Raw genomic sequence first — 22,903 nt, 5'->3', positions numbered from 1 at the left:
AGCATAATTCTGTTTGCATTTGTGCTGCTATTAATTATCTCTGTTAGCATAAGTTTTGATTATAGTCTATAATTTAGTATTCAATTTTGAACCAGTAAAAGTGCTTAGAACTGAATATTAGATGTTTTTGAAACCTTTGTATTGTTCTCGTCTTTGAATAATTTTCTAATTGTGATATCTTAAAAGATATATATAACATCGAAGTTAATATTCTTTAATAACCTTTGTTTTTTGAAAAAAAAACAACATTTTATCAAACATCTTAATACTTTAAAACTATTGTGTATATCGCATTTTCGAAAGAGAAATCAAGGCGCAGGTGCATTTCATTGCTCCTTTTGACAATTATCTATCCTAAATATACAATGAAGTAAATTTTGTTTAGGAATATAGAAGTAAACATCTCCGTTCTGCAAAAAAAAATCTCTCATTTCTTCACACAGTTATAAGAATACATTTAAATTATTTATTTCAGTCGGCATTATTTTTTATTTCACCTGATAAATTATTTGGGCTTAAAAAGGAATTAATCTATGAGACAGGTATTTAAGATGCTTTGTAAATATGTAAAATGTCCCTACCATGGATATCAAATATCATTTCCATATCCAATTGATTTCTCTATGAGAAACACTACAAAAACAAATCTTGTTAATTTCATGATTGTACGGGTGGTATGTATATTTCTACTACTACTGAAAGGTCAACTTTCAACCTGCAGGTATATCACTGGCGTAGAAATACACAAAAGGGAAAGATGTTTTGTTTAATAGTTCACTAAGTAATAAGATATGATATATCTTTTAACAAAAAAAAAAATATTGATTTATCTTCCGATAAAAGCAAGTCACTTACGCAAGGCTGCCCACTATCACCGAGGTCTCACTAGACCACTAGACCAAGAAGTCCACTACCATAAAACATGGTAAACAGCCCATCTAAACCACGTGGAAAAATCGGCATTGCCCGTAGATCTGCATTTAATCTTCTGATACAGACATAGTCCCTCAGTCATTACCATCCGACTTCTTGAGCAACTCAACTGCATGCCTCTGCTATTTTAACTTTCACACAAATCTGTTTTCTGACCATCCTGACCAAATCCCGTCTCATCAACAACAGCATTGTATTCAGTATGGTGGTGGAGAAGTGACATAGGGCCTATTCACGTGTTCGTGCTTCCGACTACTTAAAATCTAGGTCATGTATAATTAAAGTTAACGCGATTATTCGATCATAATTAAAAATCCTCTTGTTGCTTATTTTGTTAATGTTAAAATTTGACTACAAAAACTAAATAAACAATAAGTTTGTTTCATATTTATATATGGGACTTTTTTTAAGTATTAAAATTTGACGTAATTAGGCCTCGTGCATTTCAAATCTTCTAAATTAGACGGTTTTTTGATTTATTTTACAATTTTTTTTCATTTCAAATAAAAATGGATATAAAAGGAATCACTGTCTAGTTAAGAGACTATGCCATGGACATCAACAATACAGTAAAATTCAGTTATAACGAAGTCACTTGGACCTGTGAAATAACTTCTCTATATACGTAATTCGTTTTGTCAGTATAAGGAATTTGTTAAATTAATATATAGTTGGAGTTGTAACATACTTCGCTATTTCCGTGAATTCGCAATATCCATATTTGTACTAAACGAGTTTTGCTGTAGTGGGAAGCATGGGATTATTTTAGCATAACAGGCTTCGCTATGTTTCCCACTATTTTTGATGCCCTGGCATAGTCTCCTAATTAGACAGTGATTCGTTATTTAAACAAAAAATGACTAAAAAACAATTTTATTAATAATTAAAATATGTAAAGATAAAGAACAGTATTCGATCTCAAAAGTTTATTGAACATTGTAAAATAGCAGCGGAGGAAACACAGACATAAAAAGCAAAAGTGGTATCAGGCGTGATAGATGCATGGTAAAGGGACTCACAATCATTTTCATACATGTAGTATTTCTTAATATGTTCAGTTCTTTCTTTTAAATATTTATTTGTTTTTTGATTGTCATCCTTAGATATAAGTAAAGACAATGCTTTTTATGGTAATCTTAAACAATTCTCAATGATATTTTGCAACGGCAAGACCTGATAAGTAAATACATAGAAATTTATATTATCAGATAAAATAGCAACAGAACTTGTTTATAAAAGTATGCACTTTACAGAAAACCATCTTTGAAGTAAAAATTGAAACTTTCATTGATGGACAATTGTTGAGAATGACTCATTAAAAATAAACACCTCCCCCCGAATACATATCAAATCAAAATCACTGTTTTTGAAAGGCAAAAATCATTTGAAAAGTAGAGAAAATGTCAGCAATGACGTTTAGTTTTCAGTTAACGTTCATAAATGGAGATAAACGTACATTTAATGTTTTGAAATTGTATTGTTTCTCCTCAAGTTGTCCATCGATAATGGTTTGGTCATCAAGTTCAGTTTGGATTCTCATCAGTTTTGATTCATTGTATGATCTGTAACATTTCGTTACATATTTGTTCATCTATATGACGAAATCAGGTAGGGATAAAATATGTGTACTTGATATATATCATAGTTTTAGAGGAGTGAGGGATCTTCGTCTTGACTTTTAAATATATTGTATAAGAAGCCTGTGATTTTTACTTCAAAAAGCCGAACTTGGGGAGGGTTCAGTTGCTTTATATTTTTTTCACCTAAGGTCAGACAAGGCTTGGTGTCGAGTACACATATTTTTGAACTTGTGAAGCAAAAAAAAAATGAATATGTGATATAAATAAATTAAATACAATCACAAACATCACACATATGAAAGTATGGATAACATGCAATCGCTGGACACATGTGACATGTATATAGAATAAGAGATAAGGTTTTCAAATAATAATACAGCAAGATACAATTATTATCATGGGAGATATATTTGGTCATTCATTCTTTTTTCGCAAACAAATATATGTTTGTTGTTACAGTTTTCAACATCCCATTTCACGGTTTTACAAAGAAGGACGCAATCTTTTGAGAAAATATTTTCAGATGCCAGCTTGTTGAAAGTATGAAACGTGACATTGGTATGAAAATTCCAAGTAAAAACACCCTCAGTGTAAAGATCTGTGGCCCCGATCCAACAATCACAGCAAAATATTTTTGATTCAGGACAATCGTCTGAAAAATATTAAGAAAAATGGAAATAAAAATTCATATATGATAGATAAAATAATATCTACTGTGGTTTCATCAATATTCGTTGAGCACCAATTTTCGTGGATTTTGTTGTTGAGCAGATCCACGAATTCAAATGTTCATCGAATTACGAAATATGACACTCACTTGTATAGAAAATGCTTTTGTCCACGAAATTACGTATCCTCGAAACTGTCTGTTTTACAAAATCCACGAAAATTGATGCCAACGAAAATTGATGAAACCACAGTATCATATAAAATAATATATACTGAAAGGAAAAAAAGAAACCCACAGTAAACTTGTGAATAAAATAAAAATCATTATTTCGAATACGTTCTTTTTAAGCTATTAACCATTTCTAATTTAACTGTAATTCACAAGTAACCCAAGTCTTGTGTGAGTTTGACAGATAATTCAAGGGTGTTTCTAAAACGCGGAACGGAAAACGGAACGGAAAGAAGAACGGAATATATTATTTTCGATTTAATCACTAACAATACATAAATTCAATCATAAGCATACAGGGATATCTTATACATGTTTAATCCCCCATTATTAAATAGAAGTTTATTTAGTCAGTATCTTATTCACGAAAATTGCTGACATAGCAATGACGTAGAATCGAATATGACAGGAGGCTGGGGTGGTGATTGAACCTGCATGTGCATGAAAAGAAATTGACTTACAAAAAAGAAATGCTATTGTTTGATTCGGGAGAGGGATAAGTTCCAACTCCAAAATCTTGCAGTACTATTTTTTTTACACTAGCCTACTACATTAATTACAAAAGTTGTGGTGTTTCAATTAACACTTCTACAGTAAACAGATTATGTCTTGAAATAATGGGGGAGGGGTTAACGATGTCGAGGGGAATAAAATGTAAAAAAAAATTCTATAGATAACGATTACAGCAAACGTATGGGAAGCTCGGATAAACACTTCTAATGTAACGCTTTTTATTGTAATTTTAAACAAAATAGAGTCCGCCTTTCTGCTTCTTGTTGTGAAAAAAGTAGAAATACGTATTGATCGTATAGTGCTTTATTTTAGACTTGTTGTTATCTATGGAAACGTAACATAAGGTATTATGACGTAACAATAACGTTAAAGTTACTTAGACTCGTGGATAATCCATAACATCTATACTAAATTTAACAATAGATACAGCTGTGACAATTTTCTGTGGTATACTTAATGTAGCGTCTTTACATTCAATGAAATGTGTTTGTATGTGGTTCATATATGGAGGGGAAGGAGGGATGCATACCCCGTAAAACATTGGGAGTTTGTTTTTCCGCTTGTTGTTTTTCGAAAAGGTCTGTGAAATTGCAAAAGGTCTGTCCTCCCCTTTTTGTGTCCAAAATATACATAAGACTTAATATACCGTTAGGGTGAGTATGTGTGTGTGTGTGTGAGGGTGAGTGAGGGTGTGTGTGTGTGAGTGAAGGTGAGGGTGGATGTGTGTCTGTGTGTTAGGGAGAGCGTGTGTGTGTGGCTCTAGACCCTTTCCCCAATAAAAACTGGATTCTCCACTGTTTGCATAATTTGAATGTTAATGAAACTAGGTATTTTTGTTTTCACAAATATATGTATGTATATACGAGTAGTCTTCTCCATATTTCAAGGCAACATTATTTTTCTTATGAATGAACTTTCTGTTTTAAAAAGGAACTTGTACGAAACGTTCAGATGGATACTCAGTCTTTGAGTCTAGTTATTTATATTTTATAGACCATCGTATGTACTTGTGCCTGATCTGAGAGTGTACATGATTCATAAATATATCATCGTTTACGATAATTTTTATTTGATATGATTTTTTATATCAAAAATAATGCTTCTATAGCTGATTTATATTGAATCTAGTTTATTTGTTTGACATATTTTTTTTCCGTTTTCAGTTCCGTTCCATTTTCCATTCCGTTTTCCGTTCAGAATTTTAGCAATAATCATAATTCATAAGTTTTTGAAATAGATATGTAAAGCCTCGCCCCAATCAAAATAAAAATTATTAAAATCTCCCTTGCGTATCGGTAACAGACTTGATTCCCTTTTATATTGAGTTCATCAGAGCATTTATCTTTCTCATACTGTAGGGTCATTATTCATCCCTGCCGATGGTAGACTTAATAGTTGAGAGTAGCTGTTACATTCTAAAGCTGAGAAATTTTCCTGCCAAATGAACCCCACGAATTTCCGATTTAAGATAGAATTTGCTGAATCCAAATTCAGCAAATTGCTGAAACCCTTAAACATTTTAAAGAAAAGACCAGGACAAAATTTCAAATTTAAGAAAGAAAATCGGTAATAACTAGCGATCGAAAGTGACGTCACCTAGATAAAAATGCCTGGAGTTTATAAAATAAACCCTCATCCTTCAGAGTTTGATGAAAATCCATCGACGAGTTTTCAAGAAACCGCTCGCACAAAATCGGTAAGAATAATGATGATGTTGAAAAGAAACAACAGAATATAAAAAAGGTTTTTTCTGATGACAGAATGCCTCAATCAGAACACTTAATTTTACACTACATTACTGACATTTTTTATGTAGATTGAAATACATTTGTAGATCAGAGAAATGAAGACACATAGCACACTGTAATAGTTTTTGGGAGGTCCTAATATACCCGTCAAAGTCATGTGTTTAGAATAATAAATTGTTTTTACAAATCTTTTTTTATTGTTGTATAACCTCCACTTGCCGGTGGAGAGCTGCAAATTTTGTCTAATAGTCGGCTCTCAGGTCCATTTAATAGGGAGGGATCTTTATCATACCAGTACCTATTGCGACACGGGCCCTCGGTTTATAAAGTCTCATCCGAAGGACAGGTATCCACCTCCCAAGATGGGATTTTAAACACCGATGTAAGGATTAACTCCTTCCTCTGCGACTCAAGAGCACACGCTGTAACCATTGCGTTGCGCTGGTTATTGTGTTTCTCTACTATTACAATAAAATAATATTATATGATTTCAACATATGTTAACCCCTTTCATGGCATATAAGCATTTCTACGTATCTGACTTGAAAAACGAGTATGAACAAACATTAAGAACATCGTTAATACTGCAAATATCAGAATAATTCTTGCACCGTTTGAAAGAGAAAATAATTACGATAATACAATATAAAGAACATTTTTTTATCGGCTGTATCATTTTTTGCTAGCTTAAGTTAAACTTTTGCGCACTATTCAAGTGATTTTGCCATTATCGAAATCAATGCGGCGGTAACATTTAATGTGTAAAAATGCTAAATTCAGGTGATTACATGTACCTACCAACCCTACCCCATTTTTCTAAAATACTTTAAATTGGATTTTAAGAAAATGTAAAACATCCTCATAATTTTGAAAACATCAATAGTATTTTAAAAATAGTTAACAAAGCAAAAAAAAAAAAAAAAAAAAAAAAAAAAAAAATACAATGAAACTCATTCTTGAATGAATAGAAATTCCAGCATGATTTTTGTGTATTTCGTTGCCATGGCAACTGAAATTATATTTTAATAATCCTTTTTAGAAAATACACCTTATTTGCTTTCAAAATATATATACGTTGGTTTATAGAAAAATTACAAGAAATGACCGGAAATATGCATTGAAATCTTAATATTAATTTGTCTAGAAATGCTTAAATCTTTGCCATGGAAGGGGGTACATGTGTATGTTACCATCTTTCCAAACAGATGGAAAGTTATTCTGGATCCAATAATTTTCCTCTACATTTTCAATTTCAACAAGATGAGCTCCATGCTCTTCACACAGATCCTAAAAAAAACATATGAAAACACATATTAAAGTAATAACATGATCAAGTTTATTAAAATAAAATGTATATCTTATTGAGATTATCGTAAAAATTTACATTGAAAGAATAGAAAATTTTATTTTGGTTATGTCATAAATACCCCTGATTGAAAGTTTGATTGCATATACGTCCCTCTCCAGATTTTTTTCATTAATATTGAAGCGTCATTAAGATACTAAAAAAGAAATGATATAGCTATAAATTTGCCTAATAGTTTTTCATTTATGTCTATTCTTTAGGTGATTTATCCCTCTGTTGCCTTTTGAACTTACTGGCGATCATTCTTACAATCTGTATGGTGGCAGAAAAATGTTTTCGCTATTTTTTCCCCTCTTCGCATAGACACTTTATCATTCATTTGGATATATGAAGTATTTTAGTCCATATAAAGGGTTTATATAACGGGTGGGAAGGTTATGGTTCTATGCGTGATTGGAGGTATACATAGGTACGCACTAGGAAAACAACAGACCCACGGGCCTTTTAGGTCACCTGAGTATTGTGTAACAACTTTCAAACAATTAAATTTGGTTTGTGTTTTAAACCAGAGGCCATGAAATTCACAATTCACAATTTTGAAAGAGGCACCATTGCTTATCATAATTATTAAATTAGCATGCTTACTCTATTTTCTTAATACCCAGAGGTAGATCAGAGTTACAAAGAGAAAATGCACTTCCACTTTATACCCAGTTGTGCACCTCTCACCCAAAAGGAACCACTGACTAAGAGGCCATAAATTTCAAAATTTTGAAAATTTTATCATAAAATGGTTGATTAATACCAAAGAGCAGATTTCAAGGCATTAATTTATTTTCAGAATGTGTAAACCCCCCCCCCCGTCTGACCCAGGGGGCATAAACCACTTTGCTAGGTCACGTTTCTACATCATAAATATATATACTTGGATCAATGGCATAAAACCCGGAAGCAGAAGAAAATATTTTCAAAGAATTATTGTATTTTTACTATATAATCAATAGAGCCCCGACCTAACACCAGAACCCCTGACCCTGGGGCTATAAAATTCACAATTTGGGAAGAGGCACTCTTGCTCATCATAACTATGTGCTTACTTAGTTTATTTAATACTCAGAAGCTGAGAAGATTTTCAAAGATTAAATGCATTTTCACTATATAATCAATAGAGCCCCGACCTAACACCAGAACCCCTGACCCTGGGGCCATAAAATTCACAATTTTGGAAGAGGCTCTCTTGCTCATCATTACTATGTTCTTAGTTAGCTTATTTAATACCCAGAAGCAGAGAAGAAGATTTCAAAAGAAATAATGCATTTTTCACTATATAATCTATATAGCCCCACCCTAGCACTAGAACCCCTGACCCTGGGGCCATAAAATTCACACTTTTGGAAGAGGCACTCTTGCTTGTCATAACTATGTGCTTACTAAGTTTATTTAATACCTTGTTCTTAGTTAGCTTATTTAATACCCAGAAGCAGAGAAGAAGATTTTCAAAGAAATAATGCATTTTCACAATATAATCTATATAGCCCCACCCTAGCACTAGAACCCCTGACCCTGGGGCCATGAATCTCACAATTTTGGTAGACGACTCAATGGTCATTACATTCATGCCAACAATTTGCCTGCTTGATGTCCAGGAGTAAAGAAGAAAATTTTTAAAGATTGCAATAATTTTAGTGGTTTTGACCCCCCCTCTCAGGCCCCAGGGAGGAGGGGGACCATGAAATTCACAATTTTTGTTCCCCTTCACCCATAGATGCTCAATACCAAATTTGATTGAAATTGGTTCAGTGGTTTTAGAGAAGAAGCTGAAAATGTTCAAAAGTTAACACACGACACACGACGCACGACGACGGACGAAAACGGATAGCAATAGGTCACCTGAGTTACTCAGGTGACCTAAAAATATACAAACTTTGGAAGTCTTACACGTATAGTATCTCGAAAAGGAGAATGGAGGTTAACACTTTAATCTAGATATTTTTTCTTTTATTTTCAACGAAGGAAGTTCGTGAATGTAAATGGTGTCATCATGCAGCCTATATTGTCTTATTTTTTTCAAGTTAAGATTATATAATAAAACAGTTATGAACTCTTTTGATATTGAATATGGTTTGTTATTTACAAATTTGATATTAGAATTGAACGTGACCAAGCGCCCAAAAGAGTCCATAATTGTATAATTATAATTTGTTACCTTAGCATTATTCCAAGTTTCCTTAGTTTCGTTTAGGAAATAACAATGACCATCATATGGAAGCCAGTGTTTTGGACAAACTGAAAGAAGGTGAAATTTCACATTTATTTCGACCAGAAAAATAATTCTCATTAAACCTTCAGGTGTAAAAAAAAATATACACTATATGTATATTTATTTATTATAGCAATTGTATTGCAAGATTTGAATGTTATATTCTCCCAATATCTGACATTTTTAAAATAAATATAAAAAACACTGAAATCTTTTAAGTCTCTTATTGATGTGCAGCGCTTACATTAATTTTTAACTCATCAACCGAAAATTAAATTATTTGAATTATCTGTTTGTCTTGTCAAACGAATAATTTGCTTTTCTTATTACATTTTAATTATATATACAGTGTCTTTGATTTAAACCTCTTTTAAGTGAGAATTTATATCATGCTTATAGACTTGTCCTTTTCTAGGTAAGAAATATATATATTTTTTAAAACATATGCTTTCGATCGATCGAAATAAGGATTTGAAATTTAAGTTATTAAAGTAAAATATTTATTAGCTTACCATCATTTAGGGTCCAGAATTCCCAACCTTCTGCCCTCCTATTGTGTGTGATTCTTTTATGCATACCGTGGGCATACAGATAGCAACTCTTGTTATTATACGAGAATCCAGCACATGCTGGCTTCTGCAGAAGACATTGCAAAGCACATTCTGATCTGCTGACACTTAAGGAGAGTTTCAGAATTTTTCCGCCTGGAAACATGTTATTGTGAGAAATGTTCCTTGAAAACCTTGCTTCCTGGCAGCAGGCGTAAGTCTCATTTCTAGAGAAATACAGTAAAAAAGATAAAAGAATACTATATTTGAACTTTTTCTCACATGAATTCTTCGAATGCATTTTTGTACGGCACACTTCATAATAAGAATTAACTGTACTGCAAGCCTTACCTATATAAATAAATAAAATGCCAATGATATGCAAATATTTACATTTTTGATGGTTTTCCTGTAATAAATATTGAAAGTTAGATGAGTCATAGTAATTTCATCCGAATATTAATTTCGCCGGATAAAAAGCCAAAAACCTTTAATGCTTGTCAATCTCGTGCAGCTGCATGTCAGAAGCGTCAGACGACAGAGGCTGCTATTAACATGGAACGCCTCCTGTATTTTATGACGGTATTCATCCGTTATGAAAATTATCCCATATTTCCAGCTACCGTTGATGCCCTGGTATACTCAAAAAACAAGACAGTGATTCCTAAAATAAATTAAAACCAGAAGGATGTAAAAACAAAACATAATTGTTGAGAATCACATCCTTAAAGCAGTCTCTTACATAACTTCTTGATTTTACTCTTTTTAGCTCTTTCAAATCGAAACATGATTTCGTAAATTTTAACCATTCATGACAAAAAGCACTATATTCCAATTATGCGTATGAAGATAATCCATATAAGGATATTTCTATATTATGTTTGACTATGACTAGTAGTCGTATTTTTTTTTCATATGGAATTTATAAAGAGTACAATGATATAGCAAGCGATTTAGTCTTGATCAATAACTTCATATTCTAAGTCCTTGAGTTTGTAACGCTGTTCTTTACAACCATTGGTAAGAAAACCATTGTTGGGTTATTTTCAAATCCATATTAAACATTGCAAGAAAAATCAACATCAGAGAAGCAAAAGCTAAAAAAAACGAAGAAGTGCATATTTAGAAAAACAAGAATTCATAATGGGCAATTACATTGGTAGAAATGTAGCCAGAATATACATGTATGATGATAAAATAAAACTTGCTGAATGGATTATTTTAAACGGACATCTACAATTTGGCAATGCATTTCTACAAAAGTCAAAGAAATTTCATTCATGGATTTCAGGTCCACTGAGAGAACATAAACGTTTTTTCTGGCTCTCGATATATAGTACGGAGAAAAGTATGTTTGAATTCACATTATCAATTTTATCGAAACTTGAAATTGAAGAAGGTATTAATACATCCTATCATTCGGATCATACTCCACTAACTCTTGCGTGTTCACTCAGTGCATATGAAATTGTAAAAATTGTAAGGGGGACACTCATTGCATTATCCGTTGCTCTTAAAAGTGGGTCAGATAAAATAGTCAAATATCTGCTTCAAAACCGTGCTCTAGTGACAAGCAAAAATGAATGTGTTTGTCCTTTTTATTTTGCGAGTAAATCAACGAAAAAAGATATTTTCAAATTACTTTTAGATAAATGCAACCCTGCATCCACATGTCATGATGGAAAATCACCTTTGCATTTAGCAATAGAACATGGATTTTATGATATAACTGAGAACTTACTTCGCCGGGGTGCTGATATCAATTCCGCAGACAAATTGAAAGACACGCCTTTGCATATTGCCTGTTCAAAAAACAATGTAAAAATTGTAAAATTGCTTGCAAAGAAAGGTGCAAACTTGAACTTGATCAACAACAGTGATATGCTACCTTTACAAATTGCTGTAATGAAGGGTTTTGAGGACCTTTTGCTGAACCTACTACTTGAAATTCCTCTTCAAGTGTTTAAATCAGCAATTAACGGTTGTAACAAAGAAGGTGTTAATAAACTTACTGTACAAGATCAAGTGTCTATGTACTCTGCTTCATCCTATAATACTGACGGAATTTTGCGACTTCTCTTCAAGAAATTTTCGTCTGAAAATCTAAGAAAGTTTTTGAAGACATGTGACATTGAAAGTATTATTGTTGATGGCAAGACCTCGTTACATCTCGCAGTAGAATATGGATTTTTTGAAGATGTTGAATTATTAATTCATCGTGGTTCTGACAAAAATGCCACAGATGCTAAGAAACAAACTCCATTGCACATTGCCTGTTCAACAAACAACCCAAATATCGTAAAATTGATAATAAAAGAAGGGGCTTTTATAGATATGTTCGATTCAAAAGACGAATCACCTGTATCTATAGCTTTTAATAAGGGTTTTTTAGGATATTTTACTATCCTTTATGTTGTCATGTCCCTTTCAGCAATTTAAATCTTTGCTTCGAAAATGTAGCAACGAATATATCGAAGGTTCTAAGATTCACCCGACCCAGTATGGAGTTGATGGTGTGATGCAATATCTTTTAAGCATTTGTCCTATTGAAAATTTTGGATTATTGTTAGAAGGCAACGACTTTTCTTTGAAATCAACCCCTTTACATCTTGCAGTAAAAGGGGGATTTATTAGCGTTGTTCAAAGTTTGATTGACTATGGGTGTAACGTGAACGCTGTAGATGAAAGAAATGAAATGCCGCTGCATATTGCTTGCTCACTTAATGATATGGAGTCTGTCAGATTACTTTTAAAAGCCGATGCGCACATCATCATGTCTGAATTGATGAATGAATCCCCAATATGTGTTGCTGCTAGACATAAATTCGAGGAGATAGTCAAATACCTTTTGGAAAGCTGCTCTACTGAAAACATGAAATTGTTGTTGGAGAAATGTGACGTCACGAGTACGTTTACCAATGGCAAAACATCTTTACATATTGCAGTGGAACATGATTATAATGAAAAAGTGGAAAAGTTAATTACCCGTGGTGCTAATCTAAATGCTAGAGATGAAAATGGCGATACTCCATTACATGATGCCTGCGCTTGCAATTTCAAAAATATCGTCCGAATTCTTTTAAAACAAGGAGCAGAGGTAGAAATGTACAATTCTAACAACGAAACACCTCTGCTCATAAGTATCACGATGGGCTCAGTTGACATTTTACACAGTTTCATGTATACAACTCCCTATCAAAAGTTTAAATCATTATTGGAGAAATGTAATATTGAAAAATTACATTTATCCCAACAACTTCCATTAGCTGTTGCTCTCCGAAAAGGATCAGAAAAAACTGTTGATTATCTCATGAAGAGTAGTCCAATTAAAAATTTCGAGTTACTCTTTGATAAGTATTTATCTACAAATTCCAGTGGAAAAACACCATTACATGTGGCAACAGGAAGGGGGTTGCTTCATGTTGCGGAGAGCTTAATTTTTAATGGTGCAAATGTTAATGCAGTTGATGAGACTGGACAGACACCGCTGCATATAGCTTGCTCCCGAAATGATATAAAGACTGTTAAGTTATTAGTCAAAGAGGGTGCAAATAGTTTTAGCTATAGTGCCAATGAAGAGACACCAGTAAGCTTGGCATCCAAAAACCGTTTTGAGGAAATAAGTCAAGTTCTATTCAAACACTGCCCATTAGAAAACAGAAAAATACTTAAAAAACTGTAACCAGAAAACAGCAACTGAAATATGTTCACATAGGTCGTTCTGCGCAACTTTCATCGAATCTTGGTGCACTTAATCATGAAATATCCAATCAACACAGGTAAACTATATTTTGCTGACAGACTGGAAACACGCAGACAAAAGTGTTAGAACTATTTAAAGTGAGCCGCTGTTGTAAAATGCTGATGCTTACCCGTATATTAACTGTGGTAACTAAAGAACATAGCCATTGCAGACGTACACTATCTTTTTACTATACACTTTTGTCGATTCTCGGGACTTATTTTAAAAAAAAATGTTTGATGATGAAAATAATTGAGATTCACAAGGTTGTTGTTCTTTAATGGAACAAAAACAACAAAATGACATATGACACTTGGCAATGTACAATATCATTACGCAAATTCTAATACAGATATTAAAGAAAAAGAGTAGAGCAAATATCTTAATTAAAAAATTAATTAAAATATTTTTTGGGAACTACGTTATCTTAAAATGGTAAAAACTAATGCGTATAAAATCTGTGCCTTTTTGGTTTATTTCCATTTTTGTTTTATTTAAAACGCCTAAATTTGATTAAAGCTCTCATTTTGAAATGATAAGCTAATTAAAAGTGCACTAAATAATTAAAAACTTAATATAATCTAAATTTGTACATACATACTGTTCTAAAGTTTGTTACATTTGCATGAAAAGTGACAAATATTGTTTTTATAATCCCTGAAGAAAAAAAGTTTGTTGTTAATATTTTGTATCTTTAAGATGGTTGTAAAAAAAATATAGACCTACAGTTCATAATAAGTGAATTGTATATAACCCAACTTCCTTGTTGATGAGTTCAATACTTTAGATGTGTATGTGTTTGTTATTGATCTGCTTAAAATTTGTTTTGTTCCAATGCACTCTTAAGACTGATAACTGTTGCTATATTCCCATTTCATTAGCATGTCAATCATAATTTAAAGCGAAATAACACATTATTTTAAGGTACATCGATACTCTGAAATGAGAGGTAACTCATACTGACACAAATGTATCAATTTGACTACGCAACACTGTTAAGGTCTAATAAAAAGAAATCAATAGAATATAGACATGCAAAAAACGGGATTATTTTTAAAACTGAATTTATTTTTCTAAGGCTGTTGAATTAATAAATTACTCCCATGCTTACTGAAATAACATAGTATACCCCACTCTGTACTAAACTAAGTTTGGTCCCATTAATGGACAGTCACGTGATAAATGCATAGTACATGTACTAAATGGAGGTCATAAACAAATTTCAATATCGCAAGGACATACCCTACTTGAAATAAAAAATTAAATTACCATTTGTTTCTAAATACTTTGTACTTTCGATAAAGTGCTGCTACTTTATACAGAATTTGCACCTTATTAGTAAAAATTTTAAGTAAATATGCCCATATCGAAATATGTATGACCTTTACCAAGTATTTTATGTCCGTATTAAGTCACGCTCTCGATTTAAATAAAGTAGCAGCACTTTTCAAGTTAAGGAAACCATCCTTTACTTTTATTTAAAAAAAAATTGCTAACATCTATTAAGTGTATGCCCTGGCGAAAAGGCGATCTAATAAGCCACCTCGATAGTAAACATGTCAAATCTGTACATAAAAACACGGCAAAATAAATTACATACAGTCTCTCGCTAATCATAGAATAATCACATTTTAAAATTGCAAATTATTTGATTTTCTAGTTTTATGAGGAATACAAATTGTACTTTTGTGTGACGTCACAGTAAACATTTCCCGTATGAATGAGGCCCCGCCCCTTTATTCAAGCCCTAACAATACTGCGAGGTAAAAATATATTTTAATACATTTTTTTTCCGCAAACCATGCTTTAATTCTTTCAATTTTACTTAGCATTCATATTTCCTTTGTAAAATTATCAGAGTAGAAAGATCATGAACCTCAACAGCTGCAATATCAAACAGTATTACAGTAAAACTCCGTTATAACGAAGTCACCTATGAGATTACTTCGTTATATGAGACATATATATAGTGTAAGAATTTGTTAGATTTATATAATTGGGGATCCAAGACAACTTCGCTATATCGGTGAATTCGCAATATCCGTGTTCGTACTAACCGAGTTTTACTGTATCTGATCATATGTGCAACTTAAAACATAGATAAATTAGCGCTGCTCTAACATATTCATCATCATATGGTCTGCAAAATGCAAATAAAACACTACGGTCAGGGCCATAACACGGTATTAGATAACGACCATCACTTTAAATATACGAAGAGTAGACAGGAAGATATCGATATCATAGATAACAGTAATAATAATTTATACCTGTTTATATATACCAATACATACAAGTCGGTTTTCAAAATAATCCTATCGGTAAAATTTTTATATTCCTCAATGAGAGCATCATGGCTACCAGAAGTTCAATGTTTACTTCTTAAAACTTGCTCACATGTACATGTAAAAAAGAAAATCAATGAGTATAACTGTGTTCAAACATTCCTTAAGAGCTTTAAAGTTAATGAATAAATCAATGTAGAAACTGCAATCTAAATTTCTATAACCCCGATCAAAAGGAGATGGAATATAATGTTTTTGTTTGTGTGTCTGTCCATCTGTCTAGTTCTGTGTCTGTCCATAAAAAAATCGTCATTTTTTTCAGCAACTACTCAAAGCAGATACTTGGAATTCAACACAATCTTCCCTGATGCATGCAACATAGTGGGATTCATTTTTGTTCATTTTTGATGTCAACTTCCTGTTTATCCTAGTACCAGTCTGTTACATGTACATACATACGTCGCAAATTTGTCATTAACTACTAATTACAGATGTTTGAAATTTTATTACATACTCAGTTGAGGCAGCCATATGGTTGCATTGTTTTTTTACATTAATCTAATGTCAACTTCATATTTATCTGAATATCTGTGCATTTGTAAAATGCATATTAACATCATTACATATATTTACATCAGAGCGGGAATATTACTGGTAAACATTGGCTCACAGACTTCTTCTGTACACAGAATTCTGTCGATGATTAATTTCCAATTCCCCGCACTTGTCCTGGATCTCATTTGGTTGAATGAATTAAAAAGGGATATTAGATAGTATTAAATTATTATTTAAACTAGTTTAGAGCGTTTTGCAAGATAAAGTTCAAAAGCCTGATCTGAATTATTCGGTCAATTCGCACTTTAAATGTTTTTGAAGACCTATCCACCCGTGATGAAACAAAAAAAAAAATTTCATTTGGTAAACATATGTGTGGTAAATGTTAAGTTTTATTCCAAAATATTTGCATATCCATGTATTTGTTCGAGATAAGATTACAAATAGTTAATGTACTTTATTCCTCCATCAATGTACAGGTTCATCGATAGGCGCGGTTTAAAAAAATCACGTGCCAGGCGGGACAAATTGAAACAAGAGTCGGGGCTTCTATCATGTGGATTGGCCAAATCAAAACCATGTGAATACAAGGAATAACAATTATTGACACAATTATATTGAGACACAGAACAGAGTTTTATGTCGGAACTCCTAATAGCAGAAGGAAATTCAATACGTTTCATAAGGTTTCACAAGAACAGAACAACAGAATTTCACGGATTACATATCACACAGAATTATCTGGTTCTTCTTTTAATAAATGGCTCACTGCATTTTTAAATCTTTATATTAAGCTTGATCAGCTATATGATTATTGTACAAACAATGTTCATACTATATTTTGTTTTCAGAAAATCTATTTTCGGTTTCATTTTGAACGGATAAGAAAAATTAGATCAGCCTATATAAATACAGTAAATTTCTGGTACATGTAGTAACCGATAAGTACTTCATATAAGCCAGTAAGCCACACAGGAAGAAACTGTTTGTAGAATTTCAGAATTGCATTGAATATTATCTAAAGAAAAACCTTTTTGGAAGGTTATTTTTTAGTACTTAATAATTAAATAATCTCTGATGGTAAAACAGACATGCGCAACTTTTTTAAAAATATTACATAGAATTAAAAAAACAGTTATCAATGAATTTATAAAATATCATTATTACCATCTACCTGAACATGTAGTAAAATATTTAAATCTTCAATTTGTTTTATTAAATAGATTTTTTTAAGTTTTAACCAATTCATTTCAGAAAATGGGTAACGAAAACTCCGTGCCGATAGTTTCTCAGTATAAGTCCTTATGCCAAGCTCTCGCTGGCGATCCCGAGGGGGCACTAAGGACACAGGAAGAATTCTCCAAACGATGTCCGATCGTCTCCCAAGCTCGATCAGCTGTAGAGGCCATATGTGGCAACGAAGAGGCGGCAGTAGAGACGCAAAAGGAATTCGTGAAGGGAATAGTCGAGAGTTCCAGAGCGCATACTGGTGTATCTGCGTCACTAAATAATGCCATCGATAAAAAATAAATTCGTTTGTAAAAGAACAACCATATGGAAAAATTGGACGAAACACCATCATAATATAAATAAGAAAAATTAGTGAAACAAAACAGCTATTCTGTATTAAATTTAAGAAGAAATATTTTTTTCAAGATGTTTACTTCAATCATATTAGTTTTTTATTATATAAACTTTGCATTATTACAATAATCATAAATAAAGAATCATGAAATAATTTATTGCTGTAAGAAGTTCTTTTTTCTGTGTATCAAATTTTGTTTTAAGATTATTGAAGTTATGATCAAAATGTTTTAAATGCAATTTAATTCGAATATTAAAAAGAAATGTCCTATACATAGTATAAATTTGCGTTCAAAATCACGAGGATCATCAAAAGAAATAAAAAAAAATAAATGACAATCTACAGAGCTTTAGAGCTTAGATGTCAATTGCACTAGTTGTGAATCAAACTAACCCCCAATTCTTTGAAAATTCCTGGATCAACGTTTAATTTCAGACTGTGCAACTAAAGTATGAAACAGGCTGCAATATTCTGCACTGTAATGGAGAAACCTCCTTTAAGATGAAACAAATTGCATTGTGAAAGTGAAAATAGAATTAGGAATATAAAACCAAGGAGATCAATCCTCAATTTAAATTGCTGGAATGAAATAAATCATTCTTAATACACTGATCTTGCCGGTCTTATATCACATCATTTTGTAATTAGCACAGATACTTTAGGAATATCTGTCTTATTTTTCGATTTCATGATGTGATCAATCGATTGGCCTGCATGATAAGTTGCATAAACGCAATAAATGCATAAAATCATCCCCCAAGCCACGCGGAATAGCAAACATATATTTAAACCACAGGCCTTTGAATCGCTTTGAAAAAACAATGTGTTTGTAAAAAAAAGATAAAGGTATAGAACTCTTACTTTAATTATCCTATTTTGTTAATAAATAATTATTTATTAAATGCTATAAAATTTTGCTTTCGTTTTAAATCTGTTAATGGATAAACAGTCTTCATTTCTACTAAAGTTCATTCCAAAATTCCATATACATCTCGAGATATTCTGATATAAATTCCAAAAATGATATATATATTTTTTTTACTCGACATTAGCTTGGGCCCCTCGCCATTCATATGCAAACAGATAGTGTTTAAAGTGCAGCTAAAAGTTTCATAGTATTTGCAAAATCTTTCGAATTTGAAAGTTGATTTCCTACTCCAGATTGTAAGGATAAGTATGTAATAATTCGTTTCGCGAGAAATTAATTTAAAAACTTCTACATTAACAACTTCACCGCAATGTTGATTATGAATGTAAAAAAGCTATGGTTGAAAATAAAATAAAAATCATTTATAAAAAGAATACTAAAATAGATATCGCATCCAAGTTAACGGCTTTTTATTTAACTGCAAATAAAATTTTATTTGAGAACAAAAGACATTTTTCAGTGTACAAAATGTGACTTGATCAGCCTCTCACTGTGTACAAACTGAGTCATTTTTGGGAGATGCCACACATTGACAAGTGCATTGTGATCGATGTATCGTTTATATACTGTTGTGTGAGATTTAACAAACGACAAAACTGCATGTAATAGTACGTTTGTATGTAGTATACAGCTATCCAGCTGTTTGAAATAGCAATTAATTTCGTTTTGTGGTATATTGTAGATCTTAAATTATGTGTGACGTCATAGTAAACATTTCCCTTATAAATTAGGCCCCGCCTCCTTACTGTAACCTTAACTGTGCTGCATGGAGTATTTTAAGTTGACGACATAATCAAAATGCTTTCAAGATTTAAAATGTGATGCTTTTAACTCATTATGTAGAAAAAAATGAATAAATGGTAATGATACACTGTAAATCATAAACTTATTTCTTTTTTTAAAGCTTTTTATTTGACTCACAGTTTTTTTTAATAAATTTTGCTGTTTTAAAAAAAATATTGTTTATTCTTTACTATTTTCTTCTTCCTGTACGTAGAGACATGCATTTAAATAATCATTCGCTGCATTATCTAGGCTGCTGTTTTTGTAACACGTTTTATTCCTCCTTATGTGTTTTTCTATAAATAAAAATTAATATATTTTTCTAATTTTTTGCAATTGAATTCAAAATATGTTACATTTTGAAAAATGAAAAAAAAAAAAAAGAAATGCATATTTGATTTTATTCATCTTCAATATCTGGTTCTATCATTCCGCTATCAGGCGATAATTTCCACAAATAAGTATAAAAGGCTAAGGGTTCTACAGTTGTAGTGCTCTCACTTTGTATATTGCCATATATTTAATCGACTTATCAACAAACAAAATGTAATATCCCATTTTTTATAGAATCTTCTCTCACTCTGGAACGAAAATCCCTGACTTGCGAGAATGTCTTATATACAATATATTTGCAATCGAGCACGATGATAGACTGAAACAAGTTCAATATTTTTGTTTTAAACAAAGGTAAATGGAGAGACATCAACAGTTAGATAACCACTTTTGAAGAGGGGGGGGGGGGGCAAGAATATCTTTGTGGCCCTCATCAAGGTTTCTTTTTAAAATCAGAAAACAGTAAAGATCCTCTATTATATCCTCAAAATGAAGAGAATCATTACTGTAAAATTATTAAATAACTTGTCTTGTCGTTCCATATATTAAATATGACTGACACAACAATTTCACCAATTTATCTTTAAGACTAAGCTAATACAGATTGGCCGAAATCACAAATAAGTTTATATTATTGTAAGCAATGAAAAGATAGAACTGACGTTGAAATATTTTTATGTAATATATTATATCACGGTTCTCTGATTATGTTTTTAGTTCCGTGTAAAGGGAGGGGGGTCGCAAATAGCTTATAAATCGAAAATAAAAGGTGCCTGTTATAGTATCGTATTAGCAACATTTTGCAAGGATTTAATTTTGGCATCATTAGAGACGGCGATGAGAAAGCAAAAACTGAATATCTCTTAAAATTAATTTCGCTTTATTATTTTGTAAAAGGGAAGTTAAACAATATACTGTCAATAAATGAATCTTAAAGTAGGATACCACTTTTTAAAGGTACTTGGACACTGATTTGAAGTTATTATTTTTTCTATAATATTACGACTTATAATAGCATGCTTTTAATAGCATTTCACAGAAAAATTAATTAAAGATCTCATTTCGTTTAAAAGATATTGAAATTTCAAATTTTTCGGAGGGTTTGATTGACATATTCTTGCACTCTCGCAAATTCAATTTTATTCTTAATCCTTAGGAAAAGTGGCAATCTCGTTTTGTATAAATGAATAATATTAATACTCTTATCCAGAAAATTTAGAGTAGACACGTTCGAAAGCAAAACAAACACACAATATATTGTCAGTCCGTGCATTTGTGGTAAGCAGACTGTGACGATTGAACGCACCCGGTGAATTTTAAATATAAACAATAACAGAACCTCGAGCCCTGTTTACAAAACCTGTGTACATAACACGAGTGTGCTCGATTTGCTAAACTCTGTACGCATCTCTTAGTTTGGAATGACGATACTTGTGATGGTGTTTTGCTTTTTAACATTTCTACTCTGAATAAAATTATTTTTCTTGATAAAAGTTTTAATATTTCTCATTAAAACACATCAAAATTGCCACTTTTCCTAAGGATTAAGAATAAAGTTAAAATTTGTGAAAGTGTAAGGATGTGTCAATCAAACCCGCCAAAAAATTTAAAGTTTTAATAACTTTTAAATGAAATAAGATTTTTAATTAATGTTTGTGTGAAATGTTATCAAAATATACAATTCATGATATTATACAGAAAAATTGAGAAAATATTAACTTCAAGTCTGTGTCCAAGTACCTTAAATGACAAATCGCTTAATTTGCGTCTCGCTAAAATTTCCATATATGGTATTACAAAAGGAACAATTGGTATGTACTTTGTAAATATTTGAAGTTGTTCCACTTTACAAAGTCATGGACGCTTACCGATTTTGCCATCATACAGATAAAAGATGCTTTAATTAATTAGTCTGTCCCCAAAATCAGTCCAACTGATACAGAATATACAAAATTGTACAAGATATACAGTGTAAACACATCAAATAGCTCTTGAAATAACAACAACTATTGAAAAAAAAATATATCAATAGTGGTTGAGAGTGCATTTCAATAACAAACATAGTTAGTAATCACCATTAAAATACGACCACTGTTGAAATAATTATTTCAATAGTGGGTGAGAGTGCAATTCAATAACAAACATAGGTAATAACCACTACTGAAATACGACCACTACTGAAACTAGATGTACTGTGAGCAATGAGCTCACTAAATGAATCCCCCAGCCTCCCATAATGTCCATGTGTTGCTATATATTGTTTTACGGTAATGTGTAAAGAGGAATAACTCGTCCCATCAAATGTTATCAACAAGCTTCTATTATGTGACGCCATAGGTAAACATAAAATTGCAATGTCCATGTTTTGCATTGAGAAATCTAAAATACGTGTCGAATAAAACAAGTAAAATAGGAGGTGCACAATGGCAATATGTAATAAAGATTCTGTGAAAGATTTATTAAATTTCATTCAATAGTATAAGAGGAGTTGTGTATAAGAGATAAAGCTTAACAGATGGATGAACGTACAAACGGACGGACGGAAATCCCGATTACTATATACCCTCCCACTTTTCTGGCGGGGGGGGGGGGTATAATAATTATTTAATAGTGATGAGAGTGCATTTCAATATGGTAAGCATAGGTTTAATACACTATTGAAATATACTACCAGTATTGAAAGAAAGCTTTCACCGCGTCAGCAACTTTTGAAATAATTATTTAAATATTTATTGGATTCATTGTTCCATGCATTATTGAAATCAGTAATTTAATCATTATTGAATTTTTTAATTCAAAAGTGAACTTTCTTTCAATAGTGGTTGCAATCTATGTTTGTTATTGAAATGAATCTAACCAACTTTTGAATTAATTATTTCATTGGTAGTCGTTTATCAATAGTGGTT

General features: G+C 31.8%; 2 protein-coding genes across 2 annotated transcripts; one reads left to right on the top strand and one right to left on the bottom strand.

Annotated features, from left to right (window-relative positions):
• Positions 1–2,908: 2,908 nt before the first annotated feature.
• LOC134273970 (C-type lectin lectoxin-Phi2-like) lies at positions 2,909–9,952 on the bottom strand. The gene is made up of 4 exons (XM_062756197.1): positions 9,751–9,952; positions 9,185–9,264; positions 6,863–6,959; positions 2,909–3,165 (listed from the first exon to the last, which is right to left on the bottom strand). The coding sequence occupies exons 1-4, from the start codon at positions 9,950–9,952 to the stop codon at positions 2,909–2,911; spliced, it is 636 nt and encodes a 211-aa protein (XP_062612181.1).
• A 1,335-nt stretch (positions 9,953–11,287) lies between these two features.
• LOC134273965 (ankyrin-1-like) lies at positions 11,288–13,678 on the top strand. The gene has a single exon (XM_062756193.1). The coding sequence runs from the start codon at positions 12,197–12,199 to the stop codon at positions 13,466–13,468; it is 1,272 nt and encodes a 423-aa protein (XP_062612177.1). The 5' UTR covers positions 11,288–12,196; the 3' UTR covers positions 13,469–13,678.
• Positions 13,679–22,903: the final 9,225 nt, after the last annotated feature.

This window comes from Saccostrea cucullata, unplaced genomic scaffold (genome assembly GCF_032062105.1).
Source record: "Saccostrea cucullata isolate Sc308-1 unplaced genomic scaffold, CSIRO_AGI_Scuc_v1 ctg202, whole genome shotgun sequence".
NCBI lineage: Eukaryota > Metazoa > Mollusca > Bivalvia > Ostreida > Ostreidae > Saccostrea > Saccostrea cuccullata.
Note: the sequence above shows the minus strand (reverse complement) of the source record. Positions and strands in the feature narration are given on the sequence as shown.

What these genes read in the sequence shown, in the direction of transcription:
- LOC134273970 (XM_062756197.1), bottom strand. Translation starts at nt 9,952, where the DNA reads ATGTTTCCAGGCGGAAAAATTCTGAAACTCTCCTTAAGTGTCAGCAGA. An exon ending in ATTCTGGACCCTAAATGATG is followed by an intron (nt 9,265 to 9,750) that starts GTAAGCTAATAA and finishes ACCTTCTTTCAG; the next exon opens with TTTGTCCAAAACACTGGCTT. An exon ending in TCCATCTGTTTGGAAAGATG is followed by an intron (nt 3,166 to 6,862) that starts GTAACATACACA and finishes AATATTTTTCAG; the next exon opens with ACGATTGTCCTGAATCAAAA.
- LOC134273965 (XM_062756193.1), top strand. Translation starts at nt 12,197, where the DNA reads ATGTTGTCATGTCCCTTTCAGCAATTTAAATCTTTGCTTCGAAAATGT.